Genomic DNA, 19,834 nt, shown 5'->3' with positions numbered 1-19,834 from the left:
AAACTTCGAATATATCCGAGATTGGGAGTTATGGTACATAAGTCGTGCAGTATAAGCGCATCTTCTCCACACCTATTTAAAATCAATTACCGCATTCAACCAGCACTGCCGTCCACAAACTTGTTGTGAGACAATCGACGGTGTGTTTCTGACACACACTAATCGCTCGGCCCCACCTAAGCTTGCGCTAATTCGTCGTTTACATTGGTGGAGGCATATACCAGATAATCCGATTCGGATTACGACGGTGGCAAGCGAATTTGAATTGCAGAAACTGCCATGTAAAATGTGGTACACGCCCTGAAAATAAACGCAACGGAACTTAATGCTGCAAAGCTGCACTGTGGGGTAACATTGAATATCGTTAGCTTTTAAATCGTATGTTTCTCTATAGTGTTTTGTATAATTAACATCGCTTTTTAGAGTAACGTGGCTATACGGTTACATAATTCTGTAAAAATTCTTTGTTTACTAACAAATGGAACAGGAAAAAGAATGAAAACATGTCCTAACTTACCCCACCGTACTAAATTGCCGTCGCCGCACACCGGTATCTTTTTAATCGTTTTCTGTATCTTTCCGATTTCTCACATAACGTACTTACCATACTTTTAGGTTCACTCGGTGAAAAGATGGCTTTCCTTGATCAATAGATTGACGATAAAAGTTCCCATGGCGAATCTACACTGCCAATATGACGTAACAGATACTAATCTTGATAGATGTACAAACAAACAGTTTACAAATTGCTAGTCTTTCATAAGCAAGATATGAACGCACCTGGTAATGTTTAGACAAGAATTAAATACGACAAATGTTATTCGGTTGCAATAACTCGATAAAATACATGTGGTCACAGCTTTAGGTCGTATACTTGGTCGTACACTTTTCCATTTACACTGCATACCCTTAAAATCTAGGAAAATTAATGCCTACTATATCACTAGACAGCGCATTACAAATGCCAAAACGCTTGGAAGTTTATTTCTCAGAAATAGGAAACCCTTATTGAGAGATAGCGTTTAAAATATTTGACAGTAATTTAAAATAACATTGGGCAATAAAGCTGATTGAAATGCCGCCTATCATTGGTTGTCACTCTTTCGCCACGGAAGTGTCAGATTACCTTGTGACGTCATTAGCGCACTGACGTCACTAATCTTCCGCAAAATTTTTAATGGAGGATTTATTTCGTATCTTGCATTAAGTAGCGCGGTGTTGACTTATAAACTGTTATTGAACTGTCGCTCTCATGATATAGGTAAGCGTATATACAGTAGAATGGGGAAAGATGGGACATCTTTTCGTTTTGTTTTCTCGTTCCATTAAGTAGTAAACCAAAAGCATTCAAAAGAATTATAAAAACGCTGCCTCACGACTTCCATAGACCGTTGTTAATTGTTTAAAACACGATCAGAATAATCGGATATAATGTGCTAAATATGTTCTATGTTCTCTCACAGTACTATACATATCTATACATTATTATAGATTTTTTAAAGTTTGAATTGCCCATATATACATATAAATAAGGTAGAGGTATTTTGCATCAATCCGTATTATTTCTTTACCCACGGATCACAATTGTTGAATTCGCCTGATTTTTTTTTAAAAAATATACACGGGACACAAACAATCATTTAACAGCGTAACTTATATAGTTGGCAGATATTTATTTGTTTAAAGAAATATGCGCTCAAACCCGCGGTAGTTGTCGAATATAAAAATTTACACTGTTTCGTTTTCCAACCGTTTACAAAACTTACTCCGCTGCACTTTGTAACTATAAAACAATCTGCGAGTGCGCTTTGCAACCAAAAGATTAAAAAAAATTTCACGGGAATGTAATACCAAGTGTATACTATTTCAATACTTTAACAAAAAACGTTCTTTTATTTCTATACGAAGCAAGCACTTTGTGTTTTGTGTAAACTCACTACAGGCGTTTATTTATCAGCAATAAACTCTTATCAGCGGTAAGTTTACTTGAAGATTTCGAATTAAACAGTAATTGAGATTTGTAGCGAGTAGGTGTTAGTTAAATGCTACCGGCACAAATTTCGGGCGCTTGGTTCTTATCTATTATTGCTTTGCACAAAAACTAGTAAGATAAGGGATTCAAGCAGTGACCCGTTTTGTGGAATTATAAAGTAAGTAGAAGAAGCGGGTCGAACGATGAGTTTGAGATGTTATTTGTCATACAGTGTATATCACAGTCATAAAGTACGTTTGAAATTCAGCTATAGAATAAGGAAGGCGAATGACAACAAGTGTAACAGGTATTACTAACATTTAGACAATACAGTAAAGTAAAAAAATAAAAATAATTAAACGTTCACAAAACAGATATATGCAGCCAGTTATTGTTTATTATTGTACAAATCTGTTAATGTCCCGCTGCTAATCTATGGATACACGCTAAGCTAATTTGAGTAGAATAGCGCTGTAGCTTTGACCGTGGTAGTGTTAGCGTTTTACGAGATAAATACAATCCCATGATATTTACACTTGATATAGAGTAGGGTGGGGAAAGAAGGGACCCATTTAGCACATGATATCCTGATCGTGTTTTTAACTATTAATTACAGTTTATTGGAGTCGTGAGGTTACGGTTTTATAATTCTTTGAATGTTCTTTGTTTACTACTAAATGGTACCAGGAAATACAATAAAGAAATGTCCCATCTTACCCCACCCTACTATATATGAGCTTGGAATTGTACACTTAATGCATGCGAGGAAACGAGTCACGTGATCGGGACCTATAATACCAAACATTGACTTTGAATGTCTACGAGTCTTTACGGTTGGCCGTGGGACCGCGAGATAAGGCATTGTTCTACAGGGCAGGAAGCTGCCATACCAGCCAGTTTGTTTTCAGTATTGTCTCAACTCTTTAGTTTAGACAGTCATTAGTATATCCAGTATACATGCGTACCTTTTAGCAAGAAATCTTTAACCAACGTCAAATTAAGCGTTTTTATTATAGCTTAGAAATACACGCGAAGAGTTTGTGTGCAAACAGACTATGCTGTAAAAGCAAACACGGTAAATGGGCGGGCTATATAAGTATAATATATAGATTGTTATTAATAGAAGCAGATTGAAAACTCTATTTTAAACTTCTATTTTACAGCATTCTGCCACAACATGAAACATAAGCAAGTTTTATCAGTGATTGCTGCTCTGTTTGACACTTTATTATTTGGTGGAATAATATTCGGTTGGCCTTCCCTGGATTTCGTGCTGAAGCGAGAGGGTTATTTTTCTTCTAAATGTGAAATAGAAACTGGTGATTTAAAGAACGGGACAACCGTAGCTTCCTCTGAGAAAAGCTTGAATTGTCCAAGTCAAGATATCGCCCTAAACTTGGTCTACACGTTGTCTACTACCATTGGCGGTGTATCTACGTTCCCACTCGGTTATCTGTTTGATCGTTTCGGTGCCTGGAAATTTCGAACGGGTAGTATCTTAACATTTATACTGGCCTGTACCGCTATTGCGTGCTCGAATAAGGAAACCTCTTGGTTGCTATACATAGCAATGCCAGTTGTGGCTGTGTGTAGTTTTGCCATTCTCACTTCGAACACTCCAATCGGATACTTTTGCGTAGCAGCGCAAGCAACAGTAATTTCAATCATCTATGGTGCGTTTGATTCTTCAGCAGCTGTGATGGTGGTAATGAAGATTGCTTCACAATTGGGAGCAACCGTAGCTGAAATATTTACTTTCTATGGCGCTTTGTTACTCCTCTCACTTGTTTACACATTCGTGCTGATGCCAAGAATGCATGTCCCATTCAACGTACCAGATGGTTACCAGTACGGTGTCACAGAATGTTGTTGTTTTAACAACCCAATCTCTTCACCACAAAACACCAACACGCCAAATCAAAGCAGAAGAAAAAGATCGGGAGTTTCAGAATCAACTCCTCTCTTAGCTAACCAAGGCGAGGAACAGAAAACGTTTTCTTCGACCCTGAAAGACCTGTCCTATTGGCTCAACGTGTTGTACTTGTCTATCCTACAACTCCGGTTGTATGTATTTTATGGCACTTTAAATCAATGGATATCTACGCTTACAAGTAACCGTGAACAACAGAGCAAATATATCACAGCGTTTGGATTCATACAACTCACCGGGATCTTAATTGCGCCCTTTAGCGGCGTGATGACTGACATGATGACGAAGTATTATCGAAAGTCTGTCACATGTTCTGAACAAGTTGTTCGGAAACGAGGTGTTTGCTTCACGATTGGTTGCACGTGTTTAATGGCAACTATCTTCTCTGCACTTGTTCTGATTCCTGTGTTGGAAATCCAGTACATCACATTTTTCGTGCAGAACGCCGCCCGCACTTTTCTCTATGCTGGCAATGGCGCTTTCCTCGCCACTACATTTCCAAGCGAACATTTCGGAAAACTTAATGGTCTTACCATTGGAATTGCCTCTGTCGTGTCGTTACTTACATACCCCATTAATATTCTTGTTTTAAAAGTTTTTGGCGGTAGCTTTGTTGTTGTGGATTCCGTGTTCTTGGGTTTGTGTGTTTTAACATTTGTACATCCAGTGGTTTTGTTTTTTCGAACCAAACCTAGCTAAGCATTATTAGAACGGATGCTATCAGTGTTTTAATCTGTAATATGTATAGGCCTACCAGCTGTGTGAAACATTACTTTCATTTGGTGCTGAGAATGTTTGAAAGTGGTTTTGTAATAATGAAAGAATGGATAATACCAAAACATCAGTTTATCCAGACTAGTAGATCCTGTGCACTCATTTGCTATTTTTTTGTTAGGCCTACAGTAAAAGAGTGATTGATATTGCTTTGATTCCTACTGTATTAAAACCAAAAAACAAAATTGTGTAGTTTATTTACAGATGTTAAAGTATATGATAACAACCATTGGATCTGCAACGTAACTGTTTTAGAGATTTTCCAATCTACCATTTGCTTACTGTAAACTAATACAACAGATAAAATAATTACAAATAAAATTTGTTTTTCGAATCCTGTTTGCCAGTAAGAAAACCTCGACATGTTATTGTTGAAACGACGCGAACATAGGTATATACAAAACAAAGGGCATACATTAACAAACCATTTTAAATAGAAGCTATACTGTACGAGGTATAAATGCATAAAGGTAACTCAGCGAGGTGCAATCCGCTGTTATATGTGGACAACCCATCAGTATAACCGCTGGGTTGGAACAAAAAGTAGCATCAGGCCTCGATCTCCGTATTATATATTTCCAGGACAATGTTTTACTAATGACCACGAAATAACTTCCAAACAACAACATGCGAGGATTTATAGGTTAAAGGAAGTAGTTAAATTTCTCCTACCTAACTGGCTGCGCAACTAATATTTCAGTTATGCCTTGTACGAAAAAACAAAACCACTGGATGCACAAACGTCAAAACAGACAAGCCTAAGAACACGGAATCCACAACAACAAAGCTACCGCCAAAAACTCTTAAAACAAGAATATTAATGGGGTATGTAAGTAACGACACGACAGAGGCAATTCCAATGGTAAGACCATTAAGTTTTCCGAAATGTTCGCTTGAAAATGTAGTGGCGAGGAAAGCGCCATTGCCAGCAAAGAGAAAAGTGCGGGCAACGTTCTGCACGAAAAATGTAATGTACTGGATTTCTAATACTGGAATCAGAACAAGCGCAGAAAAGATAGTAGCCGTTAAACACGTGCAACCAATCGTGAAGCAAACACCTCGTTTCCGAACAACTTCTTCAGAACATGTGACAGACTTTCGATAATACTTCGTCATCATGTCAGTCATCACGCCGCTAAAGGGCGCAATTAAGATCCCGGTGAGTTGTATGAATCCAAACGCTGTGATATATTTGCTCTGTTGTTCACGGTTACTTGTAAGCGTAGATATCCATTGATTTAACGTGACATAAAACATATTCAACCGAAGTTGTAGGATAGACAAGTACAACACGTTGAGCCAATAGGAAAAGTCTTTCAGGGACGAAGAAAACGTTTTCTGTTCCTCGCCTTGGTTAGCTAAGAGAGGAGTTGATTCTGAAACTCCCGATCTTTTTCTTCTGCTTTGATTTGGCGTGTTGGTGTTTTGTGGTGAAGAGATTGGGTTGTTAGAACAACAACATTCTGTGGCACCGTACTGGTAACCATCTGGTACGTTGAATGGGACATGCATTCTTGGCATCAGCACGAATGTGTAAACAAGTGAGAGGAGTAACAAAGCGCCATAGACAGTAAATATTTCAGCTACGGTTGCTCCCAATTCATAAGCTGACTTCATTACTACCATCACCGCTGCTGAAGAATCAAACGCACCATAGATGATAGAAATTACTGTTGCTTGCGCTGCTACGCAAAAGTATCCGATTGGAGTGTTCGAAACGAGAATGGCAAAATTACACACAGCCACAGTTGGCAATGCTATGTATAGCAACCAAGAGGTTTCCTTATTCGAGCACGCAATAGCAACGCATGCGAGAATCGCAGTTGAGATACTGCATGATCGAAATTTCCAAGTCCCGAAACGATCAAACAGATAACCGAGTGGGAAAGTAGATACACCGCCAATGGCAGCAGACAACGTGTAGACCAGGTTAAGTGCGATATCTTGACTTGGACAATTCAAGATTTTCTCGGAGGAATCTTCAGCTGTGTCGTTCTTTAAATCACCAGTTTCTATTTCACATTTAGAAGAAAAATAACCCTCCCGCTTCAGCACGAAATCCAGGGAAGGCCAACCGAATATTATTCCACCAAATAATAAAGTGTCAAACACAGCAGCAATCACTGACAAAACTTGCTTTCGTTCCATCGTCATTCTGAATCTCTAAAATACCTATGAGAAATGTAAGTCAGAGTAGCGTACGTCGTATTACATTTTAACATAGTTGTAATGCTGGGGTTCGATTATATAAGCAAGCGTGACCTTGAAGAAACTTGTATATGTAGGAACTCAGTTACGATAACATGCGTCTACACAAGAAAATGATAATAATGTACACGTGACATTAGAATCGTGGGTGTTCTGTTACACCAGTAATAACGTGCTGTTTATTTAAAAACTTAACAACAAATTAATAGAACGTAAAATACTTGGCCCCTCTTTTGTCAAAGAAACACTCGCAACACGCGTTACAAGTGTTATGCATTCTATACTTACAGGCCCTTCTGTTACATTATGCAACTGTAAATAATAAAACTCCATTGCCTTGTGTCTATAAGCTCTCTGTTAGGCCTACTCAAGTCATGTGAGCAAACCTTTTATGATACGACTTTTCGTAATGCTATTAGGCAGATCAAAACAGGCCTACGTCGTTGTGTTTCGCGATCAACCAGTACCAACTTATGAACGTATCCTAATATACTTGTCTGCAACATTATCCAACACTCTGGGTCAGATAAATGAATATCAGATGGCATGTTGCTGCTGCTTTTCGTTGAATACAGCTGAAGAACTGAGATTTTGATTACGCCGGAAACTTACTATCTATCTGTGGGGCCTATGAACCTAGCTTTTCGTGTAGATGCGAGTAAAAAGTAACAGTGTACTTAGTGTAATTGGTTTACTAAAAATTATATGCCGCAATGAAAAACCAATTAACAAAAAGTCATGTTGCCGATTAAAGAAAAATCTATATTATCATAAAAAATGATAAAATAGTAGGGTGGGGGAAGATGGGACATATTTTAATTCTATTTTCTCGACCCATTTGAAAGTAAACAAAGGACATTTAAAGTATTATAAAACACGTATCCTCTACGACTCCTATAGACCGTTGTTATTTGTTTAAAACGTGATCAGATTATTCGGATATTATGTGCTATAGAGTGGGGGAAGATGGAACAACTTTTCATTCTATTTACTGGTCTCATTAGGTAGTAAACAAAGAGTATCAAAAAAAATATTAAATCGTATCTTCACGACTTCTATAGACTGTTGTTAATTGTTTAAAACACGATCAGGATATTTGGATATTATGTGTTAAAAGTGTCCCATCTTCCCCCGCAGGACTATATATATATGTTAGGTATGCCCTCTTATTGGACATGCTAATTGCCCATACCTAAACGTATAAAATTAAAGTAAAGTTCTGCTGTGTATATTCCCACACCCTTTTATTATGCAAATATAAAATTGGAACAATACTATGTAACAACTTTATCACTAATAAGAACAAAAACTTAAATTCTTCTTTTGTTGAAACAGTGCCAAAGCTTTAAAAACATTGCACTAAACGTTAAGGACATGAAAACAGGTATTCTAGCAGCTCAAACACAACAAATCTTAACTTCATACACATGGGCAGTGCATAGTAAAAAATATCACTTGGTATTAAATTGTCATGGAAGTCACACCATACATCAAAGGCAGGGGATTTGTACAACATACACTGATGCTGCATTTACCTTTTATTGCAATAGGCTCACCAAAAATTTAAATAAAAATGTTAGCTGAAACATTTGCAGCACAAAAAATATTTTGCAGTGAACATTATACACTGCAATGCAGGTTAAATGTTGAAACGTAAAATATTAAACAAATATTCCACATTTTGCTATTTACTTGTTTACTATTTTGCTTTCTATAAAATCTACACTGAAGTGTAAACAGTTTCAGTTAAAATACAATTCATCATCTTGGACAACGCCATCTTTCTGGATCAACATTTTGTAATTTACGAGTTGAATCTGACTTCCATATCAACCATAGAATGCCAAGTATAAGACATAGAACCGCTTCCACATAATAACCATCAACCGTGGTAACACACAAACCACCAGCTGTTTCACAAACCTGGAAATTCAATTGTGGTACATCAAGATTTTACAAGTATGGATGTAACTTACTTTATCCTTGCGTGGTCGGAAAACGACAGTCGTTATAACATAGGTGTTCTGCTTTATACACCTTGTGCCAGCTTACAAGTTACCAAGTATGTTACTTTGTGAGTAATTATTTTTTTCAGATTTTTTTTCATTTTTTCAATGTTTGGCTGATAATTTTGACAAACCATTAGTGACCACTGGGTTGGAGCAATTGCCATTAAGTGTCCTGCCCAAGGACAAATAGACCCACAATGTTGGCAACAAAGAGCCTTGAACCCATTACCACTGGGTTACAGAGGAGGTACCTTCATACAACTTATGTAGATGTATGACCTTCAAGTATCTTTACGAAAGGCCAGCGAAAGTTTGTTGCCTGAGTACACACACCCACAGAAGGGCCACCAAATTAAACCTGATACCTCTGGGTTTAGAGCAAGGACTTCAACAACTGTGCTACAGCATCGGTATAAATGACCACACATAAAACTTATATTTCTGACAAAAGTATTCGTTTATTATTAATATAGCAATCCACTTACTGCTTTATCCTCCTTGCTACAATAAACAAGATTTGAAGTTCCTCCAACACAGTTAGTTGTTGTTAAAGCATCAACATACCAGAGTGCTAATGTACTTGGCCAGTTACCTACAAAGCACGGTGTAATTAAATGTAGTTGTGTAGTTTCATAGTGAGGCGGGGTAAGATGAGACACCAACAAGATCAGGATATTTGAATATTACGAGCTAAAGGTGTCCCATCTTCCCTACTACCCTACTATACGTGTTTGTGAATACATAATTCATACTTACCTCCTAGATTTGCAACTGTGTTGAGTAAAGTCATATATGTTCCACCAATATGAGGGTCACTAATTTTAGCATTGAATGCCATTACTGCTACAAACATACTGTACAATGTAACCTGTTTAACATAAACAATACATAGAGTTGGAAGTTGATAATTAAAAAATTACTATGGGGACATATTTACCTGGTGGAAACAATACATAATTAGCACTGCAGCAAAATAATAATATGGGAATGTACCATCTTCCAGCTTAAATGAAGGAGTGTAATGAACAAATGCAGCAAACAACAAGGTAAAAATGAGCCTGCAGGGAAAAGAATATTAATTAAAGTTTGCTTTGAAAGTATCACAGTTAGGAAATTTCCTTTATAGGTCTATCTTAGTGTGTTAAGTGGACTCAATAATTTAAATAAACAAAGCTATGGTAGTGTACCAGCCTAATAAATACAATAAAAACTTAAATTTAACATAAATACATGCGGTATACCTATAACGAATTGCTTTCAGAAAAATGTCCAATGGTCGTGGGCCTGAGGTATATTTTGCAATGATAACAGGTAGGGCAATTTGTAATGGTGTAAGGGGTATTGCAAGCAAAGCTAAAGTTTCTTTGTGTATTCCACATTCTATTAGCTTCAATGCAACTATTGATTCAGATGCAAAACCAATCTAATAAAGAAAAAGACAGGATTATATTATTAAGAATAATAACTTAACTTGTCTATTCGATTACGGTAGCGAAAATATTAAAAATGTTCTCCTGGTAATTAATGTAAAATAACTACACTAACATTTTGTATGCCATCCAGACAAAGACAACAGAAAAACACAAAATTTGACTTATAATTTATGTGAACTGACAGCAACTGCTTTAGTGTATCCGCACAAAATAATTAGAGGTGTATTCGTGAGTTTAATTATTAACAAATGTGAGGATCATTTAAACAACTTGCTTTTCGACTACAAACATTTGATAAGTTGGACGTTGGAATAAAATGATTTAATCTTGAAATGAAACACAGTTTTTAAGATCAAGTAATTTCCGTATGTTTAATTTATGAGTTGCAAAGAAAATTGCATTTTTTGTAAATTTGGCTTTTACAAGCTTGTTTGTGCTTAAATTTTGCAGAAAGTGAAATTTAAATTTAATTCGGCCTCAGGGTTTTTACTTGTATAAAGGTATTACAGCTCAGTATATATTGAGTTGTAGTTAAAACTAATATTACTGTTGTTGTAATAAAATGACTGAGGATTTAGATTGGAGCACTGTACAACAAGATACGGGGTTATTTATACAGAAACCTACACAAGCAACTGATTGGAGGAAATTTAAACTCGCACAGACACAGATAGACCAGTATTTCAGGTTGGTGGTGTATGGTTATAGTTTAGTAGTGTATGTTTGATACGGTGTTATGACAATGCTTATGGATTCTGTATTATGTGATCTATACATATTGTAATAAACTAAATATTCCTAGAGGATTTTACTGGGAAAATTTTAGATATACTTATTAATCTTTTTAGGAGACAGCTGTTCGTATTTTTTTTATACATTTTTACCAAACATTTTTTTTTTTTTTTATACATTTTTACCAAAACAAGTACGTTTTTTGTCACAAAACTGCGATTTTTGTAATTTTGTTTCAAGTTGTTGCTTTGTAAGAATGGGTATCCCTATATTGGGTGGTTGTCCATGTTTTTTTTTCCTTTGTTGGAAAAATATATTACAATCTTAAAAAGGGTATATATATTCCTTTTTTTAAGTTTATGTAACTTTGTTGCTTTGTAGGAATGGTTTTCTTGCACCGATTAAAGTTCTTAATGATGAAGAATGCGATTTATTGCTGGAGGATTACAAAAAGTTTATTGTAAATATTTGTAAACAGTAATTTAACTTTTCCTAATTATTGAAAACACATGTCGATACATTTACTGATAACTTATGTTCCAAAAATACAATTTCTAAAATGTTAAATATAGACTTGTTAGTTGTTACAATATTAAAAGTAAAGTTTAAACCAAACTTGTGTTTTACAATCATAACACAGTCTATATTTTGTTACAAGGAAAGTGACGGACATCCATATTTTTACGAATTCCACAAAAACCAAACTGGGGATTCAAATAACGTATTAATGCATGCACTTGGACACTGGAGAATAACTAGAGCATTTCATGACTTGATATATCACCCTGCTATATGTGTGAGTAAAAAACTTTCACTTTAAATTAAAATTTAACCCAGTTCATTAAGATGCTACAGAAAGTTTTTTTAGATGATACTGTGTTTTTATCATAACTTTTAAAAAACATTTTTTTTAGAAAAAAAATTAAACAAATTTTCCAAAGGTACCATCGTCGCAACTAATCAGTGGAGATAATGTGGAATGCTCAGTTCGTTTCTGGCATGACCAGCTGTTTGCTAAGCCTGCCAAATATGGTGGTTGTGTGGCCTGGCATCAGGATTATAGCTACTGGACCAGGACATATCCTATGAAGCACTTAACTGTATATTATTGCAAATAATTTTACATTACTGCTTGTAACAGTTAAATAATAATCTGAAACGACAAGTAATAAAACAAACTAATATTTTTAAGCATGTCCATTATGCAAATCAATAATTTTTTTTAATATGCAGTTTCCTAATCCAGCCTGTACACATTTTAGTATGACCTTATATAAAAAAAGTCGTTTTTGTTACAAAAGACCTTTAAACAAATGATCCTTACATTACCTCAATGAACAAGTTAAGAAAACAACTTTAGTCGAATGCTAATTAACTGTCTCGTATTAAATAACATTAATATAAATATATCTGTACCAAAATTTTACAAGTAAAAGTGTAAACAATTTTTTTAGATCCACATAGCATTGGATGATCAAACTGAAGAGAATGGTTGCATTCATTACATACCGGGATCACATAGATGGAACAGAGATGGTAAACCACTACCAGTGACAGATTTTAACTTTAAGAACATGGAATCGATTAAGGTGGGAATATTTAAACAAATGATAACAAAATTTGATCAGTAAGTTTACTTGCAGACCATACTAACTAAGGATGAGAAACAGAAGTTTTTTCCAACACCTTGTAAGTTAAAGAGGGGAGAAGTAAGTTTCCATCACCCACTTGCGGTGCATGGTTCGTATCCTAACAGGTTTGTAGTCAGACTAATAGAGGACTCTTGTGAATTGCATACAAAATCTACATTCAATTTTGTAAAGCAAGATTTTTTTTACTTGACCAGAATTTCAAAAAGCAAGAATTTTCGTTTTTTGGGGATTTTGAAAATCAAAACATTTTTTTCCGGAGTAAAATTTTGACAAGCCAGACTTTTACTTTGTTTAGAATTTTAAAACTCAAGAGCAAATATCTGTACATTTAAACACATTTAAAACAAAACCTTGATATTAATACAGAAATCTGTCTTTACTATAGGTCTAACATGTCTTTACTATAGGTCTGACCAACCACGCAGAGCTGCTGTGGTAAACTATATTGCTGATGGGGTAGGATCATCAGTTGATGGTTGTTTATTAGAAGGAACAAATATTATGTCCAAAGGAGAGAAACTCGGTGGGCAGTTCTACCCTCTTGTATATGACCAGAAGTGGGCAAATTAAGACAAAATTGTGCTTGTGGATTTGTATTATTTACCAGCAATTAAATTGTTTTAGTGTGATGAAATTTGCAATTACCGATTTTTTTGTGACAATTGTTTTTGTTTCGTGATAGATTATTCAATTACTTACCCAATTTAATTACCTTGCAAAGGTGGTGTTATTGCAAACTATGTAATAGTTATTGTTTTGTTATTAAATTTAAATTATGGTTTACGAATTTCAATACAGTTTTAATTTGTATAAAGGGTGTTTTTGTATTATATTCTACATTACATATGCTATTTTCAACAATTAAGGGTCAAATTTACCATTATCTATTATTCTGTACATATGTTACATGTGATTCTGCGTCATTCCCTAACATTTGTATACAAACAAACAAAAACCTTAAACTATGACACAAAGTACAAACTATCACAAACAACCCAAAAAGGCTCACCTTTGCTGTTAATAAGATAACAACATATTGAAGCACGTTTGGCAAACAAATGATCTTAAAAAGCAACTTGTAAGTAGACACAACACCTTTTGAAGCAGTATCGTTTATTTCTGATGTATTTTGAGCATCTTCTTTCTTAAATATCATTACTAGCGTGGTGGTTATAATAAACACAATTGCCCAGAAGTACATAAACCCTGTGATAAGAAGAAGGAATTAGGTTATTATTAAACTTCAAAACACTTTGTTTTATGCTTGAAGATCATTTTTTGTGAAAAAAAAATCAAAATATTGTATGTATACATCTTCCTCTCTCTGTATATATATATATATATACATATATATATATACATATATATATAAAAATATATATGAGCCATTTTCTGATGCTGAAAACTTGTTCTTGGTATTACTATTTGGTCTTACAAAATAATACGAGACACAACTAAAATGCTGAAAAATCTGCCAAATTTATAGATCTAGAACTTTACTTTAGTAGCTACTAACTGTTAAATATGAAGCAATTTAGGAGCAAAAAAACAATGATAACAACACAGTCACTCACCAGATAAATTAACAAGACCTTCCTCTTTATGAGAATCTGCCGATCTAAAATACTTGTTACAAAAGTCTGCAGATTCCAATGCAAGGAAAACAACATAACCAAGGAAATAACCTGCAGTCTGCGATCAATTTAAGAATTAGTTTTTTACAGTCGTGACTCGTGGTATGTAAATATTTTACGTAAAAGTTTAAAACAAATTATGAAAAACTTTTTTATATAAATTTACATGAAATTTTTCATACCAGTTATGTAATAGGCTATTGTTATAAGCAATTTTACCGCAGATAAAAACAGACGAACAGACAGTTGTTTTCTGTTTTATTTTAAAGCAGGAAATACAATTAAGTACCGTTAGAAAGCAGGAAATTATGTTAGGTCAATTAGATGAACATTTATAGCATGAAATATAGTAATAGATTTGTTACAAAATTAAATTGCACCTACCTGTCCCACTGAGTTACAAGTTGAAGCAAGTCCAACATTTTTCTTAGACAACATTGTAAGTGCCCATCCATCGACTGCAATATCTTGTGTGGCGGCGCAAAAGTTTAAAATAAAAAAGCAAACTGTAAGATTCCATACATCAGGTTCAGGACCTCCCATTATGGCGTCTAATCTAAATGAAAAATTTGGTAATGTTAGTTTTAGAAATATGGTTTCCATTTAAACATAGAGATATATATATATATATATATATATATATATAATATTTATTCATCAAAAAATTAAAATTAAAGATCACTAATTAACATTAAAGATCACCCTAAAAAAAAATTACAACAAACCACCCCCCCAAAGAAACAAAATTACCACCCAAAAAATAACAAAAAAAACATATATTTAAAAAAATAACCATACTTGTATGAGAGAATGAACATGATTGTACCAATCACGTATTGAGTTGGAACTAGCCATGTTTTTCGTCTTCCAATACTTTGTATATAAGCTCCATCTACTATAGGTGCCCACAACAGCTTTATACTAAATGGCCAAAACACAAAACTGAAGAGAGCTTGCTGCTTGTAGTCTACACTTTTCGACTGTAAATAAAAAAGAAAAAGTATGAGTTCGTTTTTGAAGACAAGATACGAATGTAGTAAATCTAATGAATAATCATTTTGGACGTATGTGTCCTTGGGCAAGACATGTGTTATACGAGTGTCGTTTTCTGGCCAAGCGAGGATAAAGCAAGTTACATTCACATTCAATCAATCATACATGCATTTAATTTCTCTAACTTTTACAACTAGTATTGAAAAAAAGAATTCAATTTAAAAAAAAGGCTTTGATTACCGCTAATAGCATTGGAATACTGCCAGCTAGTCCAAGAGGAATTCCCTGCAGAACATACAGGAACAGCAAAAGTAGGACACTGGACCTGTCTTCATACCACCAGTGCATTTTCGAAGTTGGTGTCCTGGTACTGTTTATATCTCGTTCAGAATTAAAAGGCATGTCCAGTGAATTTGAGTTTTGGGATTCTAAATTATTTTCTCTGTTCTTGGAGCGAGATCTTGTGCCAGTGTTGTTCATTTTTAATTATATAAAATATATCCTACAGAACTAGACATGAGTCTAAGAATGCATACAAAAATAGCAACATAGCAACAATATAATGTATTATATGTCGTAATCTAATAATATAAATAAAAGTGATAACTGATAACCATAATACTTTGTAAAAATAGCAGAAAAAATATGAACTACAGTTATTACAAAACTATCAACTATATAAACCATTTAAAGCATCTTTTAATACAGTATAGATGAAAAGGAATGTAGCTTAGTAGTTATATAGCAAATAAAGTATAAAATTGAGGAACAATAAAAACGTTGGTCTCTGTACCTTGTAAGTTATAAAATTAACATAAATAAAATAACATAAGTGTATATGCACTACACTACTGGTACAGTGGGTATTTTTTTGTATTGACTTGACTACCAGTAGGCCTATAAGAACTGTTACCATTATTATTATTGGATTTAGATCTTTAGTACATTAGGCATCTATAGATTTCAACATTCTACTCCATATTTGTCAAAATTTCTCAGTATAACATTAAGTCTGATTTGTACTTTGCCCATAGCTGTTGTGTGCAGTTTATACCGGTCAGCACCAGCGTAAACCAGATCTGGGTTTTTCAACTGAGGACAACCACCAACAAACTGCTGCATCATTTCTTCCTGAAAAGTTCCATTAGGCTTCCATGTTACGCACTCTATATCATGACAGCCTGGTGATGAAGGAACATGCACAAAACCATAGCCGTACAGTTCATTCCTCCCATGTATGTCCTGATGCCAAACCTGGAGGTGTAGCCTTGGCCATCCTTGCAGGCCTTTTGTAGCATAATGAACATCAATTGGATGACTCCAGTACGCATGTTCCTCATTTTCCGGGTTGTCTACATGTGTTTGACCTCCTTTGAGCCCAGCAATTAGTTTCCACGCTCCTCCTGCATGTAGTCCCCACTTACAAAACAGACTGTGACTTGGGAACTCACTTGCACCTATAAGTTGCCCTATAATATGAACCTCAGCCATTTTATCTGTAAAACCGACAAGTTTAACTGACATTTTCATTCAAAAAAGTGGCCATTGGTAAATAGCACAATTCTATGATTCAATATTATATCCTTTCAAGCAACCACAGAAAAATAAAATACAAACGTACTAAAATTAGTTCACGCGGCGCCATATTAAATATTTAACCAAAACTCTTTCAAAAAAAAAACAATATGTAGTTTCATGCACACAAATTGTTATGTTACATCAGTATATACCCAAGTTATTTAAAAATGTGATATAGATGGACAAGTTTTTCAATACAGAATTTCAGTTTATAAACCACTTTTTATCCCTCCAACACCACAATATTGCACAATAGAAAACAATCTATCATTTCGTCAAAATTATACAATGTATATACATGGTGTGATTTCAAAAACAAAAGTCTGGCCTTCAACAATTTCTTGTCTGTGTGGCAAACATCTTCCAAAAACACAGAAAACAAAATGGAAGTATACAAAACATTGAAAATGCGGCCGAAAATAAATCTTCCTTATCCACCAAACCCAGGATCTGTACATTCTTGCAAGGCATATCAATAAAACAAGTAAAAACAGTGAAAAAAATACAATAACAGTCCATGGACAATATTCCTAATTATTTGGAAGAATTGAAATTGCCGACAATTGAACAATTGTTTAATTTATACAAATTAAACTTGGGCAGGAATACACCACAACGTTGCATATGTTTGTCACTATTTCATACCACCAAGAGGATTTCCGCCACCTTGAAACTGTCTCATCATATTTTGTAATCCGTTCATGCCACCCATTTGTTGTAATACACGAGGATCCATAAGCTTTGCCATTTGACCATTAAGCCTTGCCATTTGAGATGGGTTAACGTTTTTGTCCATGCCCCCAGGTTTAAAAAGTCCTTTCATGCCACCCATTTTCTTCACCATCTGTGCAAACTTTCCGTGCTGGCCAAGTAACTCATTTACTTCCTTTGGCAAAGTGCCAGAACCTCTTGCAACACGAGCCACTCTGCTCGGATTTTTTGAGAACAACTTTGCACCATCTTTATGATCCAATTCCTCATCTGTCATGCTGTCCATGATGGTCATCAGTCGCTTAAGTCTTTCCGTAGAGTCCTTTTCATGCCCCTTCGTCATAAAATCATTGAACCCAGGTATCATGCTCATAATCTGGCTAAAAGGTCCCATCTTCATAATGTTTTGAAACTGTTCGTACATGTCTCTTAGTGTGAATTGTCCATGCTTTAATTTATCCAGCAACTCTTCATTGTCGTCCAGTTTTAGTTCATTCACTTTATCAATAAGTCCCTCAATGTCTCCCATATTTAGAAGTTTTCTCACAAAAGGCTGAGTTTTAAACATTTCAAAATCATCAATGTGTTCACCAGTACCAATGAAAATAATCGGGGACTGAGTTGCTGCAACTGCACTGAGGGCACCTCCACCTTTAGCGTGACCGTCAAGTTTTGTAACAATAACTGAAGCCACGTCGACCTTTTCTTTAAAAGCCCGTGCTTGGCCCTCACAAGCTTGACCAATAGAGGCATCCATAACGAAGATAACATTATCAGGGGCCACTGCATTGTAGACCTGGAGCATTTCCTCAAAGAGAGAATCTTCTTGCTTGTGTCTGCCACTGGTATCTACGATAATAATTTCAAAGTTCTCTTCTTTAAATGTTTCCACACCTTCACTGGCAATAACCACAGGATCAGCTTCTGTGTACGAACCATAAAAAGGAATCCTTGCTTTGGTTGCGTTTTGTTTTAACTGATCGAAAGCACCAGCTCTGAAAGTATCTGCACAAATCAAACAGGTTTTCCAGTTCTTCCGTTGATAATAATAAGCCAACTTGGTACATGTCGTAGTTTTACCACTACCTTGAAGACCGACGAACATAATAACATTTGGTTTTCCTTTAGTAGGTTGCCATGCTTTGACTCCGGGATCAACCAGCTTAACCAGCTCCCTGAAAACAGCCGACTGTATCATTTTCCTCTTGTTTAAACCTGATGCCATCTCATCAAAGTCAATAGCCGAACGCACATTTTCTCTCAGCTTTTTCACAAGACGAATGTTAACATCAGATTCCAAAAGAGCTCTGCAGATTTCACTTAGCATGGACTGCAGAACCTCTTCATTTATGATGGTTGCATTGCTTAACGATCGTAGAGCGTTGTTAATTTTTCGTCCTAAATCCGCTAACACCATGATGCAACACTAATGTCTGTTTTTCAGTTGAAAATTTAGTTAGGAAAAACTAACTTATAAAAATTCATTAATTTTCCTGCGTTCGTTGGAAAAAGTAAAAACAAAAAACGTTTTTATATTTTAACAAAATTGAATCTGAAACAGTAAAACACCATTTACAAGCAGCAAGCTGTACCAGTTTAGACGCAAACTACATAACCAACGCTTCCATCACCATCATAAACAGTTACGAATGACGTTACAACCTAGCCAGATGTTAAAAGCTTGTGCTCATTCATCCGTGACTGGATCTCTATAGTTGTCCGTTGTAAAAACGGGGACGGTGGTCGGAGATGGGACATCTTTGGCATATAATTTCCAAATATCCTGATCGTGTTTTAAACAATGAAGAACGGTATATGGCAGTCGTGAGGATGCAGTTTTATAGTTCTTGGAATATTTTTTGTTTAGAATAAAAGGGTGTCCCATCTTTCCCCCAACTACTATGTATATAACTTGATGCTTCGTCATCGTAATTACCAACCTAGCCAACGGTTACAATTTAAGCCTCCGACGGTAACACCTTACCATGAGTAACCCATACAATATTATGATAAAACTCTCCGGTATGAATAACGTCATGTTATTGTACAACCTACATGCCGCCTATCTGTAACAATAAAACCTTTTAGTACGTTACAGGGAACTTCCATAGACCGTTGTTAATTGTTAAAAACAAGATCAGGATGTTAGGATATTATGGGCTACAGGTGTCCTGTCTTCCCCCAAACTACTATAGCCTATATATATGA

General features: G+C 35.3%; 6 protein-coding genes across 7 annotated transcripts; 2 read left to right on the top strand and 4 right to left on the bottom strand.

Annotated features, from left to right (window-relative positions):
* The first annotated feature begins 3,131 nt into the window (after window positions 1-3,131).
* LOC100175519 (solute carrier family 43 member 3) lies at window positions 3,132-5,010 on the top strand. Its single transcript, XM_002131538.4, has one exon. The coding sequence runs from the start codon at window positions 3,150-3,152 to the stop codon at window positions 4,599-4,601; it is 1,452 nt and encodes a 483-aa protein (XP_002131574.1). The 5' UTR covers window positions 3,132-3,149; the 3' UTR covers window positions 4,602-5,010.
* A 362-nt stretch (window positions 5,011-5,372) lies between these two features.
* Window positions 5,373-6,830, bottom strand: LOC100179415 (solute carrier family 43 member 3-like). Its single transcript, XM_002126034.2, has one exon. The coding sequence runs from the start codon at window positions 6,828-6,830 to the stop codon at window positions 5,373-5,375; it is 1,458 nt and encodes a 485-aa protein (XP_002126070.1).
* A 1,277-nt stretch (window positions 6,831-8,107) lies between these two features.
* Window positions 8,108-15,842, bottom strand: LOC100181010 (acetyl-coenzyme A transporter 1). Its single transcript, XM_002131616.5, has 10 exons — window positions 15,578-15,842; window positions 15,143-15,324; window positions 14,729-14,900; window positions 14,285-14,402; window positions 13,720-13,916; window positions 10,135-10,316; window positions 9,831-9,951; window positions 9,650-9,761; window positions 9,379-9,485; window positions 8,108-8,807 (listed from the first exon to the last, which is right to left on the bottom strand). Exons 1-10 carry the CDS (start codon window positions 15,815-15,817, stop codon window positions 8,646-8,648), a joined length of 1,593 nt encoding a protein of 530 aa, XP_002131652.1. The 5' UTR covers window positions 15,818-15,842; the 3' UTR covers window positions 8,108-8,645.
* On the top strand, window positions 10,323-13,713 carry LOC100185721 (probable alpha-ketoglutarate-dependent hypophosphite dioxygenase). Of its 2 annotated transcripts, XM_002131584.4 has the most exons (7): window positions 10,323-11,013; window positions 11,440-11,518; window positions 11,717-11,854; window positions 12,000-12,158; window positions 12,513-12,647; window positions 12,702-12,814; window positions 13,118-13,713. In XM_002131584.4, exons 1-7 carry the CDS (start codon window positions 10,889-10,891, stop codon window positions 13,278-13,280), a joined length of 912 nt encoding a protein of 303 aa, XP_002131620.1. In that variant the 5' UTR covers window positions 10,323-10,888; the 3' UTR covers window positions 13,281-13,713. The 2 variants fall into 2 exon arrangements, with proteins under 2 accessions (XP_002131620.1, XP_018668355.1); XM_018812810.2 differs by having other exon boundaries at window positions 12,702-13,713.
* Window positions 15,843-15,858: 16 nt separating the features above from the next.
* On the bottom strand, window positions 15,859-16,909 carry LOC100183352 (B9 domain-containing protein 2-like). The gene has a single exon (XM_002131621.5). It carries the CDS (start codon window positions 16,865-16,867, stop codon window positions 16,301-16,303), a length of 567 nt encoding a protein of 188 aa, XP_002131657.2. The 5' UTR covers window positions 16,868-16,909; the 3' UTR covers window positions 15,859-16,300.
* Window positions 16,833-19,162, bottom strand: LOC100178643 (signal recognition particle 54 kDa protein-like). Its single transcript, XM_002131605.5, has one exon. It carries the CDS (start codon window positions 19,041-19,043, stop codon window positions 17,550-17,552), a length of 1,494 nt encoding a protein of 497 aa, XP_002131641.1. The 5' UTR covers window positions 19,044-19,162; the 3' UTR covers window positions 16,833-17,549.
* Window positions 19,163-19,834: the final 672 nt, after the last annotated feature.

The sequence above is a fragment of the Ciona intestinalis genome, chromosome 8 (genome assembly GCF_000224145.3).
Source record: "Ciona intestinalis chromosome 8, KH, whole genome shotgun sequence".
Taxonomy (NCBI): domain Eukaryota; kingdom Metazoa; phylum Chordata; class Ascidiacea; order Phlebobranchia; family Cionidae; genus Ciona; species Ciona intestinalis.
Note: the sequence above shows the minus strand (reverse complement) of the source record. Positions and strands in the feature narration are given on the sequence as shown.